At 40.6% G+C, this 25,722-nt stretch overlaps 2 protein-coding genes across 5 annotated transcripts in view; one reads left to right on the plus strand and one right to left on the minus strand.

Moving 5' to 3' along the window:
* On the minus strand, nt 1-8,876 carry TMEM169 (transmembrane protein 169). Its single transcript, XM_081142367.1, has 3 exons — nt 8,772-8,876; nt 2,375-2,723; nt 1-1,743 (listed from the first exon to the last, which is right to left on the minus strand). The coding sequence occupies exons 2-3, from the start codon at nt 2,640-2,642 to the stop codon at nt 1,121-1,123; spliced, it is 891 nt and encodes a 296-aa protein (XP_080998493.1). The 5' UTR covers nt 2,643-2,723; nt 8,772-8,876; the 3' UTR covers nt 1-1,120.
* PECR (peroxisomal trans-2-enoyl-CoA reductase) overlaps nt 8,871-25,722 on the plus strand; it is a 22,559-nt gene continuing 5,707 nt past the window's right edge. Inside the window, exons 1-6 of one of the 4 annotated variants that reach the window (XM_081142363.1) lie at nt 8,871-9,107; nt 13,582-13,715; nt 14,057-14,222; nt 19,639-19,720; nt 20,169-20,265; nt 22,061-22,171. In XM_081142363.1, the coding sequence (XP_080998489.1) occupies nt 8,984-9,107; nt 13,582-13,715; nt 14,057-14,222; nt 19,639-19,720; nt 20,169-20,265; nt 22,061-22,171 (714 nt within the window). In that variant the 5' untranslated portion in view covers nt 8,871-8,983. The remainder of the gene's footprint in view (nt 9,108-13,581; nt 13,716-14,056; nt 14,223-19,638; nt 19,721-20,168; nt 20,266-22,060; nt 22,172-25,722) is intronic. The other 3 variants (XM_081142364.1, XM_081142365.1, XM_081142366.1) reach the window with 3 other exon arrangements.

Genomic DNA, 25,722 nt, shown 5'->3' on the forward strand with positions numbered 1-25,722 from the left:
AGTTGTACTCAACTGTTTACTCTTCCCTTCTAAAAAACCCTGAAACCACATGACATTACAGACATTTAATTGCAAAGCACATGAGTTACTAATATCTATGTATAGTATATACATAGTATATATAGCTAGTATCTATATATAAAATCTCTGTGTAAGATTTAGGCCTAAATAAATAAATAGCTAAAACTATAGTAGCAGTTTGGGATCTGAATATTCTTAAATAATTACTGAGATTCTTATTTGCCTACCAAAATAGCCATTCTTCTTTTTCCTCTTAAATTTGCATAACCCCGATATTTAGCCCAGTGTATAACTACCCAAAAGACTATATTTTGCAGCCTCTTTTGCTTGTGAGGTCATGTGACAAAGGTCTGGCCAAACAGATATAAGAAGTGTTGAGTGAGACTTCTGGGAAGCCTCCTTGGGTACAGAGAATGTGCTTTTCTTTGCCCTTTCCTCTATTCTGCCAGAAATATGGATGAGATGGGTGCAGATGTAGTCAGCACCAGGATGTTGAAGATACAGGTGATGAGGGTCACATCACACTAATGGCAGGGGAATAAAGGAAGCCTGGACCTCAGTGACTCCATCAGGCTCCTTGATGGTCTGCCTCCAGATGAAAGAAACTTCTACCTTGTTTAAACCACTCATATTTTGGGATATCAGTTATATGTAGCTAAATAAAACTCTAAGTGCTGCGCACAAATCTTTACATTCTGCTACACTGTGGTAAGCCTGCTTCCTAAATGTTTCACTCCATCACTATCTATTATTTTATTGGTCCTCCCAGAGCCTTCTTATTGTCCCTGTCACATTTACTCACATACTCCCCTGGGTTCCAGGCACCAGTAACACCTTCAGTCTTCTGAATTGGTATGCGACTGAGCTCTTTGTCCCAGATAAATGGTCATTTTAGGGCAAGAAATGAAGAAGGGTTTTTCCATTGTATGGACAACTTTTGTGTAAATTGATTTTCTGTTCCCTGTCCTCCTAGATCCATCAAGATGGTAGGGTAGATCACTGTGGCCTGGCATTTTCCAGAAGAACTATGAGAGGGAGGGGAATTGGAAGATGATACACAGGCTACTGGGACGAGAGGAGGAAATAAAGTGTTGGGAGTTTAGACAGTGGAAGTTTCTACTTCCTGGATGGGGTCCTTGTTGGAGAGATTGCCTGAAATATTGTCAGATTCAAGCAACTCCACAATGCTGTAGGGAGAACAGTCCTCCAGACCCAGCTTACTACAGAGCCAGCCACAGAAGCCTTTCTCCATGTCCCGGGCAGCTTGCCACCATGCTCCCCAGGACCAGGAGAGCTGAACCACAGCAGCATAGAGGCCCAGGGAAGAGGCCATAGCCATGATCAGCACTGGATAGAAGAGAATGAGGCAGGGGCAACATGAGATCTTGTGCCAGAAGGTCCTCTCCTCATTGTACACAAGGAAGATATTGTACCAAGTGATAGTGCCATAGTAGAAAGAGACAACGAAAGAGAGAACAAAAACCACAGGCAGGCAGACCAGTGTCCAGAGGACCACATGGGGCCCACGGTCTGCTGACATCTGGCAGACCTTTCTGCCTTCAGTTGTTGTCTCTTTCAATGTCTCTTTAGGCTTGGTCAATTCTTGCAGCTCCTTCTCTGTCAACGTGACGTGGATGTCCACCATCTGACCCTTTTTCTTCCCTCGTGTGATGGTCCCAGTTAATGTGACATAGCGGCTGTCCAAAGGCATGTTCCACATACCTGCAGGGCATAAAAAAGGTGAAGCTGAGATGATAAGAGTGGACATTTCATCACAGTGTTGTCCCTGAGGCTAGGGCTAATGACAGCAGTGCCCACTTTTAAAAAGATATATGTTTAATTGATTTAGAGAGAGGGGAAGGGGGGCAGAGAGAGAGAGATGTGGTTAAAGCAGATTCCACTTCCACTTGAGGTGTATGAGCGTATGTGCACTTCCTCACATTGATGTTATATTTTACCCAATTTTTGGTCATCTTAAATGTGAGGGAATATTATAACTCATTGTTATAATTTGCATTTTCCTGATTATGATGAAAGTCAACAATATGTTTCTTTATCTTACATGTATTAAGTGATTAGCACAGTATGCTTTTAATTTTTGTGTATAAATCAGTCTCTGTCATTACACTAGGAGTTCCCAAAGGGTGGAGATCTCCTCCATATCACCTAGAAGAGAACATAATAAATGCTCAGTAAATACTGTTGATTCATTGAGTGAAGTCTGCAACACTGTGAGGAGAAAAGTATCAACAAGAAAATACAGGTCAGTGATCAAATGCCTGTCTGTGTTCTGGAGGATCCTCAGTTGGCTTCCTTCTCATCGCTTTAAGCAAGTGGCCCAAGGGAGACTTACCATCATCAGCGGGATAGTCTAGGAAGTCTTCTCCTTCCTCTTTAGGCTGGTCACCACCTTCTGATTCCCCAGGCTCCTCATCCACCTTCTCACTCTCTGACCGGTAGATGATGATAGATTCTGGGCGAGACTCTTTCTTCCTCTTTTTCCTGTGGCCCATTGTGGATTCCCCATCCAGGGCCAGGGCAGCAGCCACGGCCTTCCTCAGAGAGCCCTGGTGGGGGCTTGGGAGCTGGCCCTGGCTTTCCACTGGTGCCAGCTCTTCCATCCTAGCCCTCACGTCTGATTCCTTGTGAAGAGTCCAGTTTGCTTGGGCAAATTTACTACCCACACATCCCAGAGCTTCCTCCTAGATGGGGATATGCAAAGATGTCCCAACAGTGAGTTCAACATGGAAGATAGGAAAGCAAAGCCATCAACGGGGTAGGGAACGGGGTGAGCTGGAAAGGGGTTTGTGAAATGATCCTCGACTTGGCAGAAGTCTTCGCCTCCCTTTACTTCTCATAACATTTTGTTTCTACATTTTCAGTGCTGCAGAAATACTTTTACAAGAATGGATTGTAGTGAATAAAATGTGATGTGTTGCAATGATATGTTTGTCATTTACACAAACACAAAATATGTAAACACCATCAATTTCGCCAACTATAAGGAAATTGGGTGAGGAAGCCTTACAGATGAATGGGGGCTAAGAACCATTCTTACTCCCAGCATAGATGGAGATTCAGATGGCTGTTGACCAGTACTCCAGGCTTCTGGCTATCAAGTTATACACTGCAATTGTACTCAAATGGATAAATGTAACTTTCAGTGAGGCACCCAAAGATGGCACCACTTCGCCAACCATACATACCCTGATATTCTACAAAGGACACCTGTTACTTGGCTTCTTATTGGCCTAAGATCCAAGAAAGTTCCTGGGACCTGCCCTATCACATGCTGGAAAAACAGTGGAGAGGATGCATACCTTTTACTCTTGACATTTTTTCTTCTTCTTTTGTTTATCAGGTAAAGAGAGTTTGCAGGGTGGATTATAAAATTTTAGAAATCAGAAACTGTCTTACACTTCCTCATCGCCAGTGGAAAGACCCCAGGGCTCAACATGTAGCGATGCTTAGTGTGTATTCGTTGACTTGATAAGACAGAGGAGAAGGGAAAATACCTACTTAAAAATAATATATGAACAACTGTTAAGAGAGGAAGGCTTAATTACCTCCCCTATTTTTGCACACTTTATTATGCTATTAGTATTATATTTGGGAAACAAGTTCTAAACATTTCTCCTTTCTTTTAGATTTCATAAGACAGAGGGTAGAAAGAATTTCCCGTTTCCAAGACTTTAACCTGTATAATTAAGAGAAGAGAAGGGACTTTGCTCTTTTCTCTGGAAGTTAGGCTTCACCCATCCTCCCTCTCCATTCCCAGTTCAAAGATGATCAGTGAATGTCATGCTGCACTGTCATGTCTCCTCTACTGGGCTATAAGCTCTACAAAGTGGTACCATACAAATAGGCCAACAAATAGGTTCTCAATAAAATAGTTTAAGTGACTGTGTTAATGATTTGGGGGTGACATGGTAGCGATTAAGGACTAGCCTGATTTTGTCAAAGACTGAGAATGAAGAAAAGTTTAATACAGAGACATTAATAAGCTCCTTTAAGTTTAATAAGCTCAATTATGGCACAGTTGTTAAGTGCTACACCTATATCTATTTTCTTCTTTAATAATGGAGATTTTTAGGTGGTCACATGACTTCCCTGGTAAAGAAAAGGTTTCCCAGCATCTCTTGCAGATAAGTGTGATCGTGACTAGACTTTAGCCAATGGGATGTGAGCAGATGTGACGTGTGGGACTTCCACACCTGCACCTCTTCTTCCTCTTTTCACCTTCCTGAGGGCTGGAATGTGAACTTGATGAGCCATCGCCAGCCATGCAGATAAGGGAGAGCCCCTAGAGATGGCGAAGGAATGAGACAGAAGGAATAAGAGCCACCCTCACAGCCACAAACCATCTTCCTCTGAACTGTAATATGAGGGGAAAAAAATCTATTTGGTTTTAGTTCAGGGTTATTTTGGTCTCTTAAGGCAACCACACAGAGATCTTACCCAATGCACTGGGACTGTACAACGTTATTTTAGGTCCCAACCCCTCTGCTGTATTCCAGTTCATCAACCCTGGGACATAAACAGATTTTGATAATGCATTTCAAAGTTAGATCATAAAAATGGCATCATCCCTGATAATAGGTAGTTCAAACAGTTTTGATTCTCCTGGATGGGCCAGGAATTGTGAAACCAAAGGATACTACACTGATGCTGGCTCAAGTCCCACCAGGAGTCCACTGGAGAGCTCAATGCACTATATGATACTGTTATGGACTGAATATTTGTTATCACTCCAAAATTCATATGCTGAGATCTTAACCCCCAGTGATGGTATTAGAAAGTGGAGTTTTTGGGAGGTGATTAGGTTATGAGTGTGCAGCACTCATGAATGAAATCAGTGCCCTTATAATAGAGACTGCCAAGAGCTTTCTTGCTTTTTCTACCATGTGAGGTCACAGCAAGAAGCTGGTGACCTATGAACCAAGATGTCTACTAACCAGGCTCTCCAGTGTCTCTCAGACACTAGATATGCCAGCACCTTGAGAAAAAAATTTCTCAGCCTCAGACTATGAGAAACAATTTTTTTTTGTTATTTAAGCTACCCAGTACATGGCATTTTTGTTATAGCAGCCTGAACACACTGAGGCAGAGATTATTCTCTGCTTTTAATGAGCTGGCCAACAGTGGTTTCACAGAGAAAGGTAGGTTCATTTGGTATGGGTTGTCTGAAATTTCATGTGAAAATTCCTGATTTTAATTGCTGCAATTAGTCCAAATTTAAATAAATTACCAAGTGGACAACCAACCAAAACAAAACACAAATGGGTTGCTATTTGGCCACCTCTGGCTTATAAAGCTTCCAATCAGGGTGGACTGCTTAGATGGTTTAAGGACAGTCAGGAGTTGATTTTTTGTACTTTGACCCACATGGATACATCTCCCTCTATCAAGTAACCTGGGGCTGGAAGGGGGGAGTATCATCATTTTCAAGTTAATTTACTACTACAGTGAACTGTGTCTTGCTCCAGCCCACTACTCTTTCAGTTCTTTTCTGATTTGTGTATGTGTCACCCAAAGGGCCACATATTATCTGTCTGGGGTGGCCAGACTCTCCCAACAGCATCTTGATTTACCACCATTAGATGTACTAGGCCAACTAGGAAATAAAAGGTTTATCATTTTACCATTGAAAATTACCATTAGCCCCTCTCAGGGAGACAGCCTCACCAATGTAAAAATGAAAGGCAATTTGGCTCAGATGGGTGTCAAGTGACTAGATCGATGATGGAACAGCAACTTAAAACTCCCAGCCTCCAGCCAGTTGCTGTGAATTGGCCATGAGCACAGTCAGGCTGCAGCCTGTTACTTTGTGGTCCTGTGGCAGGATTTCTCTTGCCATTGCCAACCTACCTGGTTCTGAGAGGCTCTCACACTGAGACAGGTTCATCATGTAGGGAGGATCTGACTATCTACAGAGGAAACAGTTCCTGGCAGCAAAGGTAGTTGGTTACAAGGAGCCTGAGCATCTTATTATAAGATCTGATCTTCACTATCTCACCTGTTGTTTGTTTATTGCTTTACCTCTTGTGGTACACACACCCTCTCCACCTCCCACTCCTGCTCCCACCATACATACATGCTAGAATATAAACTCTGCAAAGGCAGGGACACCTAAATGTCTTCTCCTTTGTACTGTATCCCCCATACCTAGAACAGCACCTGGCACATGGCTGGTGCTCAATAAATATTGGCTGGTTAAGAGTCTTATATAAGTTGGGCTCTTACTTCAAGGCTGGGTGGGGCTAGAGGCCTCATTGACATTCCTTCCCCACAGAGATTCTGTGAGTCTGAATGTTGAGAATCCCACAGGCCCGCCAGTCTGAGCCAGCAGCTGCTTTGCAGAGGGTAGAAAATGAAGTTACCATGCAGATGGGGCGGGGGAAGGGTGGGAAGATAAGTGAGAGAGAATCTAGAAGACGAAGGGAGCTAGTGTTGATGCAGTATGACAGGGTGGGAGTGTGGAAGGATCATGGCCGTGAGGATGCCTTTTTCACCAGGACAAAGGGGGCAGCGATGCAGAGTGCAAGGAAGGGCAGGACTTGATTCACCAAGGGAGCAGTCAGCAGGGCCTGGCATGGTTGCCCTGAGACGAGATGGCTTAATCAGGAGCCAGAGTTGAAACCTGGAAACAAAGAGCCTCCAAAAGACAGAACCACTGCTAGGCCCTCAGGCCTTATGGGATTAGCAGACTCTCAAACCCTGGCTGAGGTCAGGGGCAGCAAAGACATGCTTCTTTTTTTTTTTTAATTGTTCAAAATATCACAGATGTCCCCTTTTATCCCCATTGACCCCTTCCACCCCACACCCACCTCTTTATTTTTAACAAAAGACCTCTCAAAGAGACCCCATCTCTCTTCATCACAGTCTCTCTCTGGACTGGAAAACAGCTCTCTGATTGCTCGTGCTGCGACTTCCTTGCTGCTGAGCAATGGTTCCTCACCATCCTCACAGTCAAAGCTGGCTTGAAGCCAGTCCAGCCACCTTTTCACAGGGGGACTGCAGAGCCCCTCTCTTAGTCCACTCAGCCACCACACAGGGGCTGTGCTACAGCCAGGCCCACACTGACCCACCCCGGCAGAGCTCCGTGAGTCCACAGGTGTAATCCAGTCACAAACCACAGGAAATTGTACCTCTATCAAGTTATCTTTAAAAGAAATTTCAAGTGTTCCTCCTTCCCAAGAAAGAAAGCCTGGAATTTTCTGGAATAAGAAACTCCTCAGAATGGAGTCAATATTTCTCCTCCTGCTAAAAAAATATTTTGTCACCCTGGCAGGTGTGGCTAAGTGGTTAGAGCATCATGGGTTCGATTACCCGTCAAGGGCACCTACCTGGGCTGCAAGTTCGATCCCTGGTTGGGTCGGGGTACATGCAGGAGGCAGTGTGTGCTCTCTCACATCAATATTTCTCTCTCTTTCTCTCTCCTGGCCCCCTCCCTTCCACTCTCTCTAAAAATCAATGGAAAAATATCCTCAAGTGAGGATTAACAAAAAAATTTTTTTTAAACATTTTGTCATTGGAATTAAAGCACCAGGAATTATATTTTTCTGCAACAATACTTTGAATTTTACTATATAAATTTAATTCTTTGTTAAGAAGTAAATTTGGTCATAACTACATAACTGACTTAATAGATGTTATTCCTAGATAAACTATCTAGCAAATGGGAAGAGGAAGAGCTTTCTTCCCTTTGGAATGAGTGTAGATTGGAATCTGTCAGGAACAGAGACTGAGAGAGGCAAGTGTGTCTTAAAGGAGGTCAGATAAGGGCAGGGGATGGAGGAACAGAAAGGAAGATGTTTGATTCCACTCTCAATCATTTCCAGTTTGCTTTATGAATAACTATGAGCTGGGCCCAACCAAAGAATAATGGCATTTGTCTGCTTTTACACTATTTGAATGCCCAGCAGGGGAAAATACAATACTCTGATAACAGTCTTAGAAATAGCATCCTGCCTGGATTGTTAAGACCACACAGCACCTGACACAACCCCTAGCTCTGCCAAGTTCTCAGGCAAAGTCTCACCAGGCCAGTCCAGGTGTCATCTGGTGGGCTGACAGAGGGATGCAAGATGAGCAGTAAGGAGAATCTGAATAATAAATCACTATGACTGGGCACCCAAACACCCAAATGAGGACTCCCCCCTCCCCCAAGCAGGCTAGCTCCCGGGCCTACGGAATGAACTGGAGGACAGGCTCTCGAGCACCCCCTACTGACGCCTTCCTGCAGCAAGCACGCAAGCATCCTTCAGGGGCCCATCGATTTATGCAGCCAGGCTGAAACGGCTCGGACCTCGAGCCTCGTGACGGGTGCTTTTTCCTTTCATTCCTGAGAGGAAGACGAGGTGGAGATGGGCTCGAGTTTATTTTGTAAATCATTTGTCTTGCGTCAGTGGGTAACTGCAACGGTACCCCCCCCCCCCCGCCACTACCCCTCCCCAGGGTCCCTTCCAGAGGATGAAAGGATCTGCAAACGGATTTCTTTCCCGCATCAGTGCCAGCCCCCTCTCTTCCCAGCCAGCCGCACACAGCTGCGGGGCCAAGCTGCAGCCTCTCAGTGCCCAGATGCCCTGGAGATTTAATTTTAATTAACTGTGAGCTATAGCATTGAGGATGGAATTTTTCAAAATACAGCACGCTCCCGCCTTTTGTCTGCTTCCCTTCTGCCACCCACCCCCAGCACCCTCCCTGGCATCGAAATGAACAAGCAAACAAAAACGAACGCGGGGTCTCACCTGCACGTGCGAGGGACGGCGACCGGCGGGGATGCCGCGGTCCGGAAGCCGCCGCCGGGGGCGGTCCTTCCCTCGGAGAGCCGCAGCCGCCGCGGGGCGCGCGCGGGGCGGGGCTCTGGCGGTCACGCGGGCTCTGGGCTCGCGGGCGTCCGAGGTCGCGGGGCCTAGCGGGCGCAGTCGGCAGCCTCCGAGCGCCTGCGAGTCCGGCGAGGATGAGTGGTCTGGCCGTTCGCACTAGCTGCCTGGCGGCCGGCTTGCTGCAGAACCGAGTGGCTGTCGTCACCGGCGGGGGCACGGGCATCGGAAAAGCCATCGCGACCGAGCTCTTGCTGTTGGGTGCGTGAGCACGGCCCCGGGCCAGGGGACCCAGAGCGGGGGGTCCACAGAAAGCCCGGCTGGCATAAGCTGGGGTCGGAGCCAGGGGGCACTAGGCCGGGTTGGGCAAGTGTGGAGTTGCAAAGCAAAGGGGCATAGATGTGGGCGGGATCAGAGCCGCGCGGTGCCCCGGGTGAGGAACAACTGCGCAGACGTGCGAGGGAATTGACCGTGGAAAGGGAGTGATTTTCTGCAGATGCCTAATGAGCGATTAGGAAACGGGAGGCTTCGGTTAGCTGGGAAAGGCGGTCACGTGCTGAGAGGCCCCCGTCCTGTGATCGTGCATAAATAACCTTTACTGTAGGGAGTGAAGGGAGGACTTTGTAAGAACAGGAGCAAGGAAGGAAACCATGGAGAACCCTGATACATTTACCCACATGAAAATGTAAATTGTCACTGAATTAGAAAAACAGTGTAAGGTGCCCTGGCCGGTGTGGCTCAGGGCTCAGAGCATCGGCCTGCGCACTGCAGGGTCCTGGGCTTGATTCCCTGTCAAGAGCAGGTACCTGAGTTAAAGGCTGGATCCCTGGGCACATGTGGGAGGCAACCAATCGCTGTGTCTCTCCATCATCGACTTCTCTCTCTCTCACCCTCCCACTCTCTCTAAAAACCAGTGAGAAGAAATATCCTCAGGTGAGGATTAACAAAATAAACACACATACACACACACAAAATGTAAGGAAATTTTAAAGGCACATAAAGAAAAACATTTACATGAAGAAAAAAAGGGAATCAAAAGAGAGATCAAATGTATTTTGAGTCAAATGAAAGTGCAGCAAACCAAAACTTATGGATGTAGTAAAAGCAGCTCTAAGAGGGAAGTTTATAGAATAAACACCTACATTAAGAAAAAAGAAAGATTTCAAACAACCCAAATTCAAAACTCGAACTAGAAAAAGGAGACCTAAGCCCAAAATTAGTCGAAGGAAGGAAATAACAAAGGTCAGAGCAGGAATAAATGAAATAGAGACTAAAAATAGAGTGGAAAAGATCAACGAAACTAAATGCTGGGTGTTTTGGGTTTTTTTAAAAAAGATAAACAAAATAGACAAACTTTTAGCTAGACTTACCAAAAAAAAAAGAAAAAAGAGGATTCAAATAAGTAAAATTAGAAATGAATTGGAGACATTACCACTGAAACCACACAAATACTAAGGACCATAAGAAACTACTATGAACATTTATGCACTAATTTGACAAACAGGTAAATTTCTAGAACTATACAGCCTACCAAGACTGAATTATGATGAAATACAAAATCTGAATAGACCAATTACTACTAATGAGATTTAATCATAAACAAAAATCTCCCAACAAAGTTCAGGATCAGATTACTCCGCTGGCGAATTATACCAAACAATTCTTTTCAAACTCTTCCAAAAAATTGAAGTCAGGAACATTTCCAAAACTGTAGGCCAATATCCCTGATGAACATAGATGCAAAAATCTTCAACAAAATATTAACCTAGCAAACTCGACAATGCATTCAAAGGACCATACACCATGATCAAGGAACTTGTGATGAATCTCTTCAATATTTGCTTTGTAAAGCTCTCCTATTACCAGTCAGAATTTGCAAAGGTGTCTCCATTTGGAGATTATTAAATTATAACCTCAATTTGATACATAGTTTTTTAAAAGTGCCATATTTTAATATGCAGAAGCTATCCTATCTTATAGAACTGAAATAGTTCTGGCCAAATGGAGAGCCATTTTATTTTTTGCCTTTATAAACTTCATTAATTCCGTATGTTACTCTTAAGTAAACAGATAATTACAGTATGGGCTTTAATGCTCTATTAGAGGGATGACAGGGATATAGGAGCATGTAGAAGGAGCTGCCAGCCTTGGCTTGTTGAGAGGGAGAAGGGTTATCAGTATAGTCGTGATGATCAGTGTAGTTGAATTTAAATCTGTCATTTATCTCTTGACTTCCCAGAAGCGGTGATACTCCCCTTTTTCTCTGCTTCACTTACCCTGGCAAGTATTTCTGCTTCCTATATTTGTATATGAAAAGAAGGAAGGTTCAGGATTCTTTAGTATATTTCACCCTTCCTCGCCGTCATGCTGCTGTTTTTCATGTATTTTATTTTTACGTATATTATAAATCCCACAATACATTGTTATCATTTTTACTTTAAACAATCACCACTTTTTAAAGAGATTTGACTAGAAAGAAGAAAAGTATTTGCTACCATAATTGCCATTTCTGGTTCTATTCTGTAGACTTAGATTTCTACCTGGTATTACTGTCTTTCTGGATTGAAGGGCTTCCTCTAATCTTTTTTGTAGTGCAGGTCTGCTTTAAGGAGGTCTTCTAGCTAGTATTTATGTGAGCAAGTCTTTATTTTGGCATTGTTTTTGAAAGCTGTTTTCACTGGGTCAATATTTCCAGGTGCATAATCCTCCCTTACCCCCCACTCCTGGCCCAGAAGTACTTTTGTATTTGAGCACCTTACGCGTTTAATGCCCCTGGTATTTTTTGCAGCTAGAATTAAATAATTTAATTCTTAATTAGGATATAGGTATAGGCTTTAACTAAATGTTTTGTTTTGGTTGTCACGTAGCTTATAGTCAAAGATTAAGAAAGTATGTTTGTCATGTTCTGAAGGACTGCCTGTAAAGCAGATCCTGGGAGAAATGTTTAAAAGACACTTTGCTTCCTGGTTGGCGTAGCTCAGGGGTTGAGCAATGACCTAGGGTCCAGGAGATCCTACTTTGATTCCTGGTCAGGGCACACACCCAAGTTGTGGTCTCAATTCCCAGTATGGGGCGTGCAGGAGGCAGCCAATCAGTGATTCTCATCACTGATGTTTCTGTCTCTCTCTCTCCCCCTCCTTTCCTCTCTCTGAAATCAATAAAGACATATTTAAAAAATAAAGTAAAATAAAAGACACTTTGCTTGAGATAATAGAAAAATATAGCTAGTTAAGGACAAAACAATGATGGCATAAATAATGGCTATAGTCACAAGGTATCTAGTTTCTACTTTTTGCTTTAAAGATAAGGTCTCTGGTGCACAATTATGAGATATTTTACAGAATCTTGGTTTTTCAATCCAGCCCCTCTTGTTCTCACAATATAACTTTGTGTTGCTAATGTACCGTTTCTTTGTCAAGCAGGAGAAGATAATTCCAGGGCCATAAGGAGTCTAATGTGAAAAAGTGTTATCTGTGTTTAAAAAAACTTGGATTTCTCTCTCAGTTCCTTGAAACTCCCCTTCCCTTCCTAGCCGTGTAAAAACTCCCTACTTTTGCTTGTAGAGAGATCTTACTCTTCTGTCCTCTCACTTTGGCCAAATCAAATAAACCTTTCTGTATCTCCAAGCACCGCTGTCTCAGTGCTTTGGCCTGCTAGCGCGTAGGGGACACGAACCTGAATTTCACTCTCTTCTGGCTTGCATTCTTTCTGAAAAGAAGTCTTCTGTCTTTTTTGTCTCTTGTTTTGTACTTATGTGTTCTTGTTTCTCTGGCTTTTAAAATTTTTTTCTTTATCAGTGGCTTATTTAATTATATCATCGCTGTCCTTTCTGGGTATATTTTTATTCATTGACTTTTCTCCTCCTGATGGCTTGTGTTTTCCTGTTCCTTTGCATGCCTGGCAGTTTTTTGTTGCATGCCAGACGTCTTGAATTTTATCTTGTTGGATACTTGTTCTTTTTATATTCTTATAAATATTCTTGAGCTTTGTTCTGTGATGCAGTTTAAGTTACTTGAAGACAGTTTGATACTTTAAAAGAGGCTTGCTTAATGTTAAACTTTCGCCTAACCTTCAGTCTAGGGCTAATTTTGCTTCATGACTGAGGTCATATCCTTCTGAGTTCTTTACCCCAATGCCCTGTGAAAGGCTTTTTCTGGTGGGAACACTATTTCCAGTGCTGTATGAGTGCCAGGGTATGTTCCTTCTGCTCATTTGGGGTAATTTGTTGCCCATTCTCAGAGAGTTTCCTTACTCACAGGTTCTGATCAGTGTGCAGCTGAAGATTTGAGGGAACTCTCTACAGATCTCTGAAGTTCCTTCCCAGCTCTTTTCTGTCTCTGCCCCGTGTAATCTATTCATCTGGGCCTCCCCAAACTTCTAGCTTCATCTCTTCCACCCACGAGTTTGCTGGGCTCTGAATGGGCTCCTCCTCATTCTGCAGCCAAGCTCTCGCTGGCCAGCAAGCTAGAATAATCATAGAGCTCACATTGCTTGTTTCTGCTCTCTGAGATCACTAGCCAGTGCTACCTCATGTCCAGTGCCTGAAAACCATTGTTTTATATAGTTTGTCCAGATTTTTAGTGGTTTGGGGCTGGAGAGTAAACTCAGCTTCTGTTACTCCACCTTGACCAGAAGCAGAAGTCCTAATGCATAATTTTTACAGGAACACATGAAATATTTGCTAAACATTATTTGTGGGATTTGGGCAACTTGTTCTTTGGCTGTTTTTCCTCAGGCTGTAATGTGGTCATTGCATCCCGTAAGTTTGATGTGCTAAAATCTACTGCAGATGAACTGAAGACCACCCTACCTCTCACCCACCAGTCTCAAGTCACTCCCATAAAATGCAACATCCGTAAAGAAGAGGAGGTAATGGAAATATATCCATATCATTTATTCATTTTTAATATAGTAGTGGTTCCTCAACTTGACTATGCTTCAGGTTTTCCTATGTTACCTGTCTTAGATGGGGTTCAAGAGAAGCAGAACCTGTGAAGTAGATTCTTCTGCTAATGATTTATTGAGTAAGTTGCCTCAGGAGAAGGAGAGGAAGGGAAGCAAAATTATACATTTAGCTTTATGACCTGTGGCTATTGTGCTGTTCGAAGTTACAGTTCATGGTGAGAGACTGTAAGCTCTCCTAGAGCAAACCATCAGTCCAAGTAGCAAACTAGGTTATTAACCAATTTACTTTTAATGTTTTTCTTTAGGTAAATAATTTGGTCAAATCCACCTTAGATTGTTATGGTAAAATTGATTTCTTGGTAAACAATGGAGGAGGCCAGTTCATATCTGCTGCTGCAAACATCAGTTCAAAGGGATGGAATGCTGTGATTGAAACCAACCTATCGGGCACCTTCTACATGTGCAAAGCAGGCGAGTATTGTCAATAACCCCCAAATTCAAGGTGTCTTTGTTTAAAGATCATAGAGAATTCTGAAAGAGAAATCGTTAGGGGCTCAGAAAGCTTCATGTTGTCAACATTTACTGCCTGATTTACTCACATACAGAACAGGATTGTAAGTTGCTACATTTCTGGATAGTAATTTGGCAATATTTATAAAATATGGATATCTTTTGAACTTATAATTTTATTTTTAGAAATTTATCATGAGAAAATTATTAAGGATCTGTACAAAGATATAGCTACATAGTTGTTTATAAAATTAAAGAAAACTCTCACATTTACTTTGTTTTTAATAAATAAGTCTATTATAAGGACCTGTTAATTCAGTAAGGTCCTTAGGGAGAATACCAGACAGAGTCCACATTCTAACAACTAATTAGCATGGCATAGCCTTTGGATTACAGGTTAAATTTCAGTCATTAAAATGTCCATACTACCCAAAGAAATCTATAGACTTAATGTGATTCCTATCAAAATACCAGTGGCATATTTCACAGGACTCGAACAAATAATCTAAAATTTATATGGGACCACAAAAGACCCTGAATAGCCTCAACAATCTTGAGAAAAGAGAACAAAGTTGGAGGTTTTATGCTACCTGATATCAAACTATACTATAACTCTATAGTAATCAAAACAGCATGGCACTGGTATAAAAAAGAAACATAGATCGATGGAACAGAATAGAGAGCCCAGAAATAAACTCACACCTAAATGGTCAATTAATATATATCAAAGGAGGCAAAAACATACATTGGGGTAAAGACAGTCTATACAATAAATGGTGTTGGGAAAATTGGACAGATATATGCAAAAAAAAAAGAAAATGAAACTAGACCAACTTTTTACATATTGAAGAATACTCTCAAAATGGATTAAAGACTTAAATGTAAGGCTCAAAACCACAAAACTCCTAGAAGAAAACATAGGCAGTAAAATCTCTGATAATGCTCTTAGTCATATTTTTTTCTGATATATCTCCTAAGGCAAAAGAAACAAAGAAAAAATAAACAAATGGGATTACATAAAACTAAAAAGTTTTTTTTTTTTAATATATCTTTATTGATTTCAGAGAGAGGAAAGGAGAGGGAGAGCGAGAGATAGAAACATCAATGATGAGAGAGTCATTGATCGAGCCCACAACCCAGGCATATGCCCTGACCAGGAATCAAACCCCGATCGCCTGGATCCTAGGTCGATGCTCAACCACTGAGCCACGCCTGGCCAGGCAAAACTAAAAAGTTTTGCACAGCAGTGGAAACCATCAACAAAATGAAAAGACAACCCACTGAATGGGAGAATATATTCGCCAATGATAATCTGATAAGGGCTTAATATCCAAAATTTATAAAGATCTCAACTCAAAGACAAAAAAACAAACAATCCAATTAAAAAATTGGCAGAGGACCTGAATAGACAGTTATCTAAAGAGAGCAAACAGATGGCCAATAGGCATATGAAAAGATGCTCCATATCACTTATCATCAGAGAAATGCAAATTAAAACCACAATGAGTTATCACCTCATACCTGCCAGAATATCTATCATCGATAAATCCACAAATAATAAGTGTTGGCAAAGGTGTGAAGAGAAGGGAACCCTTGTGCACTGTTGGTGGGAATGCAGATTAGTGCAACCACTGTGGAAAGCAGTATACAGTTACCTCAAAAAATTAAAAATGTTGCTGCCTTATGATCTAGCAAATCCATACAATGGAGTACTATTCAACAATAAAAAGGAACTTTTGATATGTGTTACAACATGGATGAAACTCGCAAACATTATTCTAAGAAGCTAGACATAAAAGATCACATATTGTGTGATTCCATTTATGTGAAATGTTCAGAAGAGGCAAATCTACAGAAACAGAAAGTAAATGAGTATTTGCCAAGGGATGGGTTTGGCTGCAAATGGGCACAGAGGAACTTTTTGGGTGATGGAAATGTAAGACTGGATTGTGTTGATGGTTGCACAACTCTGTATATATACTTTTAAATATTTTTATTGATCTTTTAGAGAGAAAGGGAGGGAGAGGGAGAGGGAGAAAGAGAAACATTGATGTGAGAGCAGAACATTGGTCAGCTGTCTCCTGCATACACCCTACCAGGAATCGAGCCCGCTACCCTGGCATGTGCCCTGACTGGGAATAGAACCAGCAACCTTTTGGAGCATGGGACAATGCTCCAACCATCTGAGCCATACCAGCCAGGGAAACACTCTATTTTATTATTTATTGATTGGTTCATTTAATTAATTAATTAATTAATTTTTTGTTATTGTTGAAAGTATTACAGATGTCCCCATTTTTACCCCATTGATCCCCTCCACCCCACATCCACCCCACCCCCAGGCTTTCCCCATACCAATGTCTGTGTCCATGGGTTATGCTTATAAACATATAATTTCTTTGATTAATCTCTCCCCACCCACTCCTCCATCCCCACCTTCCCTCTGAGATCCCTCAGTCTGTTCCATGCTTCTATGTTTTTGGGTCTATTTTGTTTATCAGTTTATTTTGTTTACTACATGGGTCTCTTGTAGACAGCATATATTTGGGTCATGTTTTTTTTTTTTCTTTTTTAAAATATATCTTTATTGATTTCAGAGAGAGGAAAGGAGAGGGAGAGAGAGAGATAGAAACATCAATGATGAGAGAGTCATTGATCGAGCCCACAACCCGGGCATGTTCCCTGACCGGGAATCGAACCCTGATCGCCTGGATCCTAGGTCGACGCTCAACTGCTGAGCCACACCCGGACAGGTTGGGTCATGTTTTCTTATCCATTCAACCACCCTGTGGCTTTTTATTGGCGCATTTAATCCATTTACTCTTAAGGTTATTATTGATAGATACTTATCTGTTGCCATTTTAATTCTTTTTTTTTAATATTTATTTTTATTGACTTCAGGGAGAGGAAGAGAAAGGGAGAGAGAGATAGAAACATCAATGATGAGAGAGAGTCATTGATCGGGTGCCTCCTGCACATCCCCTGCTGGGGATCGAGCTCGCAACCTGGGCATGTGCCCTGACAGGGAATTCAACCTCGATCTCCTGGATCACAGGTCGATGCTCAACCGCTGAGCCACACCAGATGGGTGCCATAATAATTCTTTATGCCTATGGTTTTTTCTCTCTCTATTTCTGCTTCTAATTACAGCAGTTCCTTTCACACTTGCTGCAATGCTGGTTTGGTGGTGATAAACTCCTTTAGCCTTTTTTTGTCTGGGAAGCTCTTTATTTTACCATCTATCTTGAGTGATAATCTTGCTGGATAGAGTAGTCTTGGTTTCAGATCCTTGTTTTGTATTATCTTGAATGCTTCATGCCATTCCCTTCTGGCCTGTAGAGTTTCTGATGAGAAGTCAGCTGACAGCCTTATGGGAGCTCCTTTGTAGGTAACAGGTTGCTTTTCTCTAGCTCCCTTTAAAATTCTCTCTTTGTCTTGAATTATTGGCATTTTAATTATGATGTGTCTGGGCGTGGGCCTCTTTGGATTCTTCTTGCTTGAGACTCTCTGTGCCTCCTCAACTTGTGTGTCTTTTTTCTTCACCAGGTTAGAGAAGTTTTCTGCCATTATTTCTTCAAACAGGTTCTTTAACCCTTGCTTACTTTCGACCTCTTCTGGTATTCCTATAAGGCGAATATTGTTACATTTCATGTTGTCCCACAGCTCCCTTAGACTGTCCTCCTGTTTTTTTCTTTTTGGATCTCTGATTGAGTGATATTTTTCTACCTTGTCTTCTAATTCACTGATCTGATCCTCAGCTTCCTCTACTCTGCTGTTTATTCCTTCCAATGTATTCCTTTATTTATATATATATATATATATATATATATATATATATATATATATATATATATCTTTATTGCTTTCAGAGAGAGGAAGAGAGAGGGAGAGAGATAGTAACATCAATGATAACAGAGTCATTGATTGGCTGCAGCCCACAACCTGGGCATGTGCCCTGGCCGGGAATCAAACCCCGATCTCCTGGATCCCAGGTCGATGCTCAACCACTGAGCCACTCCCAGCTGGGCCCAATATATTCTTTATTTCTGCTATGTCATTCTTAATTTCCTTCATAGTTTCCATATCTTTTTTCACCCTTACAATCAATATTCTGAACTCTATATCTGATAGATTGCTTATCTCCATTTCATTTAGCTCTTTTTCTTGGAGACTTCTCTTGTTCTTTCACTTGGGGCTTGTTTTTTTGTCTGCCCATTTTGACTGCCTGATTGAGTTTGTTTCTATGTATTAGGTAGATGTGCTAGGACTCTCAGTCTTTTTGGAGGGTCTCTGGTACAGGCCAATGTCAGACGCATTTGTGACTTGCCCTGAGTACCCAGTTTGGAGCTATCAACAACCCTCAGCTTGAGGTCTCCTCTGCTGGGTCTGGGTGCAGTTGGACAGGACCAAAATGCACATACAAGTCTGCTTTTCCAAGGCCCAGGTCCAGAAGCAGATCAGGCAAAGACTCAAAGTACTCTGAGTTCAGCCTGCAGGCTGATTAATCTGATTCTCTTAATGAGCCTCAGGCTGTAGAAGCTCCTTAGGGTAGGGTGAGAGGTTTTCCAGCAGGGTGGGGCAATTGTTTTCCCCTCGGGCAAAAGCTGCTTGGAGGTAAATATCTGCCAGCATAAGATGTCCTCTGCAGTATGGGGGAATGACTAAGTACAGGAATCCAATGGGGTGCCCAGTGTACTCTGCCCTCCCTCTACTGGAGCTCAAGGGGAGTGGCTGTACACAAAACTTTGTGCGTTAAGATGGTGCCTGCAGTTCCAGCCATCTCTCTCTGGAAGACAGAAACCTGGCTGCTTTTCACAGCCAGATGTTATGTGGGCACCTTTCTCAGTTCTGGTGCTCTAGGCTGGGGAGCCCAGCGTGGGGTTTAGGCCCCAGAGTCCTCAGCGGGAACCCCCCACACCTTAGATATCCCTCTGGACCTTCTGCTGCTGCCTGTGGAAGGAGCCCTCTCGCATGCTCCTCCGCACTTCCTACCAGTCCCTGTGTGGTCTCCACTTTTCCTCCTTGGTTATGGGGATGCTCTCCAGCTCATCTTCAGTTGCAGTTGATTATTCAGGATGGTTTTTCTATATTTTAATTGTAATTCCAGTTTGGTCCCAGGAGAGTGTCAGTGTAGCTTCCACTCAGTGTGCCCCCATCTTTATCTCTCATGATGTTCTCTCTATTTTTTCAGTTATTACATTGTACACATAAAGTAGATACATTTTATGATGTGTGAATTGTACCTTAGCCAGGCTTTTTATTAAAAAAAACAAATGTAAATATAAGTTTAAAATGTATCACAAAAGCAGCATGCTGGAGCAGAACACAGAATGCTCAGGACACTGTAATATGATTGTCATCTGTCTGTTTCCTTCAGTTTACAACTCTTGGATGAGAGAGCATGGAGGATCTATTGTCAATATCGTTATGCTTACTAAAAATGGATATCCAGGATTTGCGTAAGCATTTTTATATATTTTTTTCCTATGTGTCAAAGGTTCAGAAATAGCCAAAGTAAAACAAAAAATATCACTGAAATAGTAATCAGTAAACATTTACTGTACACACACCAAAAAGACTTGTAACAACCACACTTGTAACCCTCAAATTACCAATTTATTTTCCGCCATAATAAAAAAATTCTTCATAATATTCCTCTTAGGTTCATGTGAATTGGGGGAATCTTATGTGAGCCTACAGAATATGAGATTTGTTTGACTATCAAATAGCTGTGGTTTGGCTTTAATATGGGAGCACCCAGTTCTTTCCCATTGTTCAGACAGAGCTTCATGACAACAGTGTTCTGGTGGGGCTCTGACAGGTCATTGACACATCTGTCAGTTTAGTTAATGAGAGAAATATTCATCAAAAGCTAGTTATAATGTTTATATTTTTTGTCTTTTAAAGGCATAGTGCAGCTGCCAGAGAAGCTGTTAACAACCTCACCAAAACCTTGGCACTGGAATGGGCCAGCAGTGGAGTCAGGATCAACTGTGTTGCCCCTGTATGTAAATAAGTGCTCTTCTGATTCCATTTATGCTTTTGATAGAGGTTTTTGTCACTATGCGAGTATACTATGCGTGTATGCTAGGCTTCTGAAAATAGATGAGAGGTATTCTTTGATTTACAAGTATTTTTTTATTTGATTATTAAGGTTAGATTGAGCCAATGATTCTCAATCCTAGCTGTATATTAGAATTATCTGTGAAATGTTTAAAAAATAGTGATGTATAAGCTTGGATCCAAACTATGGAATCTAGACATCAGTATTTTTAAAAGGCACCCAGGAAATTCAAATGCACAGTGAAGGCTGAAAAATCTGTGTTAAGGAATGAATTTTTTGGATTATTTTATTTCTTGGTTTATCATCAATCCTTTACTAGGAGAGAGAGAAACTTAAAGTCAAAGTGTTAGGAAGAAACTCCCAGTTAAAGATCAACTAGAAGTTACGAGAAAATTTCTCTGAAACCTAATGTAAGTGATGGGGGAAAAAAATCACAGTCTGTTCAACTTCAGAAACTATCATTTTTGTGTGAAGTAAGATATAGCTTAAGCTTCCTTGAGTATTACATATTGGCCATGTATCGAGACATTAAATGAAACATTTCACTCATCCTGCAAAACTCAGCTCAAATCCACTTCTCTGTGATGTTTCCTGGCCATTGCTAAAATATAGGAATCATCCCTCAATCTGAAACTCTGTAATATCTGTGGATATTATCTATAACTCTCTAAATGCTATTTATAGATATTGTTATCCATGCTTCCTAGTGAGAACTAAGCATGAACTGACTTGTTGATGTTAGTAGAAAATCTCTTATTTAACAAATTGCAGGCTCCTAGCCAGAAACTTCATTTCCCTTCAGTCCTTCATATCTGACATTACCTTACTCATATTGCTTGCAAATATTTATAGGATAAATTAAATATAGTTCCATTCTTAATGCTGATACCTTGGAATACTGGGCTCTAAAAGTGCATTTCTTGAAAATCTTTAGTGGGATGTGGGAAACATTACTGAAATCACGTTTCTCCCCTGAGATGTTTTTAGGTTTAATGTCTAAACCTTAATAGTTCTAGAAGATGTCATCTTCTTTAAACAAAAGGTTACAAATTGTTTGATTGGAAACCAGGATATCACCCCAGTATCACTTGGAGTAATACCATGAAATTCCACCTTTTATACCTCCTATTTCCTCTCCTCCTCCCCACAGCCTCTGTTGTAGTTTTGAGCCAGTAACAAATAGCTTTATCCTGTTATACAGTTTTTAAGTAATTTTCTTGACTTTATAAACCCATGAAAGCCACATAAAAGAATTCTTAAAAAATTAAAATTTTAGTTTATTTATATTGGATTCAAATGCTTTGTAATTTTGCTTTAGGTGAAAAGCTATGAAAATATTGCATTTTCTAAGTCTCACATAACCATGGCCCAGCCTTGTGTTGTACAACAGAGAAGCCCAGTGGAAGATAAAATAGACTCCCCTGTCTCAAGCCTCACTAATCTACTCATATAATTATGCTTTCGGAAACCAAGTGTTTTATAAACAAAACCCAGGGCTTGACTGGTTATTAAGGAAGGGGAGGTCATAAAATGAGCATTCAGATGATCCATTTGTAGTAGTGGTTGAGTGTATTTTTTACAGTATTGAGGAAATTTAATATTAGAAATGTTAACTTTTTTATTAAACTTAAACCACTTAATTTTTGGTATTGGTTGATAGACTGCCTTGATGTCTTTACAATTAAAATGTAGTCTTACGTACTTTATTGTATTCCTGTTTTATATCTAAACATAGGGAATCATTTATTCCCAGACTGCTTTTGACAACTATGGTAATTTTATAGAAGACTTTCTTGGAAGGTGCTTTCAGGGAATCCCAGCTAAAAGACTTGGAGTTCCTGAGGAGGTAATGTATATTTCCAACATTGATTAGAATTGCTTTATTTCATACTTTGGAATTTAGTAACATTTTCATGTTCTTTTTATGTAGTGTGGTTGGCTGATAGAGATAACTCACACTCCCACCAAACCGTTTCCCTGGGCTTCCTGGCTCTGGGGGAATATCCTGGCTGTTCTTTGAATACTCACAGCAGTCTTTATTCAGGAGTAAGTGCAGTGTGAATTTAGAAGAGCTCGTTTTCATTGCTTTATTGCACTTTTCAGCTACGTAATTTTATTACGTGACATTTATTGGCATACAGGACCTTGAGCAAGTCAGATGATTATGACTAAATGACATTCCATACACAACTTCTGTAGAGTGGCCAGGTTTAAATATGAAAAAATCAGTAGCTTTCTTAAATGCTAGTTATATCAGTCTTAAAATGTAATGGAAAATAAAAGGATATCATTTCCACAATAATAATGAAAACTAAACTACCTGCAGTCAACTTAGCTTTGAATGAAAAATATTTTATTACCAAAAACCAGGAAAAAAAAGACCAGAATAGAGAGAGATGTTATTTTCCTCAATGGAAAAAGTCAGTTTTATTAAAATCAAGTTTTTCTAAACTAATGTATAAATTTAATATATTTTTGGAATTTAACACACTGATTTTGAAGTTTGTCTAGAAAAATATTTATGCAAAAACAGCCATAAATTTGTTGAAAAAGAATAATGGGGGGATTTGATCTTCCTGATATCAAAACATACTCTAATGCTGTACTTATTTACAACATCTGGTGCTGGTACTGGAATAGATTAAAATTAGTGGAATAAAATAGACTCTTGTGTCAGTATCATGTATATATGGGAGTTTATAGGATAAAAGTAGCATTTCAAATCTATAGGGAAAGAATGGACAATTCAGTAAAAGTCTTGCAGCATTGCACTCTTCATTTAGAAATAAATTAGACCGCCCTAGCCAGTTTTGCTCAGTGGTTAGAGCATCGGCCCACAGACTGAAGGGTCCTGGGTTTGATCCCGGCCAAGAGCACACACCTTGGTTGCAGGCTCGTCCTGCTGGGGCAAGTGCTGGAGGCAACCAATTGATGTGTCTCTCTCACATCGATGTTTCTCTCTCTCTCTCCCTCCTTTCCATTCTCTCTGAAAAGCAATGGAAAAATATCCTCAAGTGAGGATTTAAAAAAAAAGAAAGAAATTAGACCCCCTCTTTCAAATCAAATACATACAAAATAATTTTCAGATATATTGAAGTGCTAAATATGAAAGCAAAACCATAAAACTTCTGAAGAAAATATGTTCTAATTCCTAGAACTACCTTTCATTATCAGTTTGATGTATATCTTTCAAGAAATTTACTGTACATACACAAAAATATCTATTTATTGACTTATTTTTTAAAAATATAAGGTCCTACGCTATGTTCTTTTCTATAACTTGCTATGAATATGCCATAATATATGTAATTAGACCCAGTTGTTGCACATTTAGATTTTATTTATATTTTTGAAATTGCAGTGATTCTGCTGTGAACATCCTTGAATGTAGTCAAGCACTCTTGTGTGAGGGGATGACATTGTAGGAGTGGAATTCTTATACTAAAAGAGATCTGTATATTAAATTTTAGAAGATACTGTTAAATCAACTTAATGAACTATTTTAAGCAAGGTATTTGGATATTTATTCTGAAAACTAAGAGGGGGTTTTTAAAGGATTTTAATCAAAGGAATGATAGGATTAAATTTTTATTTTGGACAAAACACTCCTTTTGTTTATGTGAATAACATCTATTATTTTACTGTATCAGAAATCGAAATTGAGAAATTTAAGAAATATTTATCAATTTATTTTAAATTAATAGTAATAAAGGCATAAAGTGTTAATATAAGTAATCTTTTTAATGAAAAAGAGCTAATTTTCAAAAACAAAAGAAAAATTTTTTTTGGCGTTTGTTTTACATTTTTGCAAATCTCTTTAATGTATGGCTTACTAGAATGCAGCTGGACTGTCACATCCACCTCTGCATCTAATCTGTTGCAATACGTTGTTTTGGTTAAAGCATGTGAAGAAAATCTGGCTTCATGCACATGTACAGTTGGAAACAGAGGAGCATTTTAATAGCCTGTTCAGATAACTGTGAATATTCTTCTTTACTCCTCAAAAAGTGGCCGTTTTTAAAGATTAGCTGCAGTGTGGAACCTGGAACCATGTCAGTGAACTTTCTGTACTGTGTTACATTAAAATCCATTGGTCTTTCTTACAGTTTGTCTGGGTCTTTGACCCGTAGATGATTTTGTCACATCTGGCATTGATCTTTTGGAAAATATTGGTTCACTGAGTTATGCATATCTTCCAAATGTTGACATACAGTTCTAAGTGTTGATGTACAATATCAAAAGGTCACATTTGTTAACATCACCACTGATCTCTTCAGAAAAATCTTTAAGTATCAGAAAATTGTCAAGCTCACAGTGACAAGTGTAGGTTTTCCAAAATTCTGATTTTCAACTGAAAGCTCAGATCTCATCATGGATAACAAATACTGTCAGTCGTTTCCCTTTGAAGTGACAGCCTCGCTGTGTTCATTTTTGAGTAATGTCTGCCCAGTATTCAAGTATCAATAACTGTACTTTGCTCTTTCGAGTAAAAAATGGTGTTTCGTGGAAAACATGATTAGTTCAGTTTGCAACTCAACCACACATTCTTTTCCTTGGGGCAACCATTATACTTCTGTATGCAGCAGAAGAGCTTAATGTGTAATTCCTATTTTATCATGCAGGATATTAAAAAGATGAGGTCGAGATTAATACAATTAATAACTTCACTGCTTCACCAAGGACATCTAATGTGAAACAGGCTTTTCCCCTTCCCCCATGAGTACTTGCTGGTGAGGGTATAATGACTGTTGGGCAGTTTTGTGTTCCTGCCATGGCTCATGCTGATGTTGCAAGTCTTTCCCGTCATTGCTTTGGCACCATCAGTACAAATGTCAACAAAGTGAAAAAGGCAAATAAGGACTTAGTATTACTTAGAAACTAAGTTTTGACTTTGCGAATCCCCTGTAAAGGTCTTAGGTACACCCAGGGTTTTGCTGCTCATGCTTTAACTAATAATGTAGGTATTGCCTTCAAAAGGTTTGCTTGTGAAGGGAAGCAGAGATGATGGTAGCTGCCCTGAGATGCAGACTAAGGAGAGAGTTTTAGCTTTTGCCTGATTATGTCCTAGCATCCCTAGGTCATATTTCCAAGATATTCTGATTGCCCCAGTTAATCACCAGTGTCTCATTTGAGGTAGAATTTTCACATCAGGCCATTGGCCCAACTGCTTAACATTGAGTTGCCTTCTTTTAAGTAATGGTCCTTGGGGTAGTCAGGAGGGTCAAAACGTAGCTGTAGTTTCAAAAGGAACTGCCTTGACCTCTCCTGGTATCTGTCAATATCTCTTGAAAAGGGGATGCAGCACATGGCAGACCCTTCAATTGGCTTGTGAGATCCTGTACACTTATTTTTACAAATTATGTAACTAAGGGCCAGTGAGGTTCGGTAATTAGCCTA

This window comes from Miniopterus schreibersii, assembly GCF_964146895.1.
Source record: "Miniopterus schreibersii genome assembly, chromosome: 7".
Classification (NCBI taxonomy): Eukaryota; Metazoa; Chordata; class Mammalia; order Chiroptera; family Miniopteridae; genus Miniopterus; species Miniopterus schreibersii.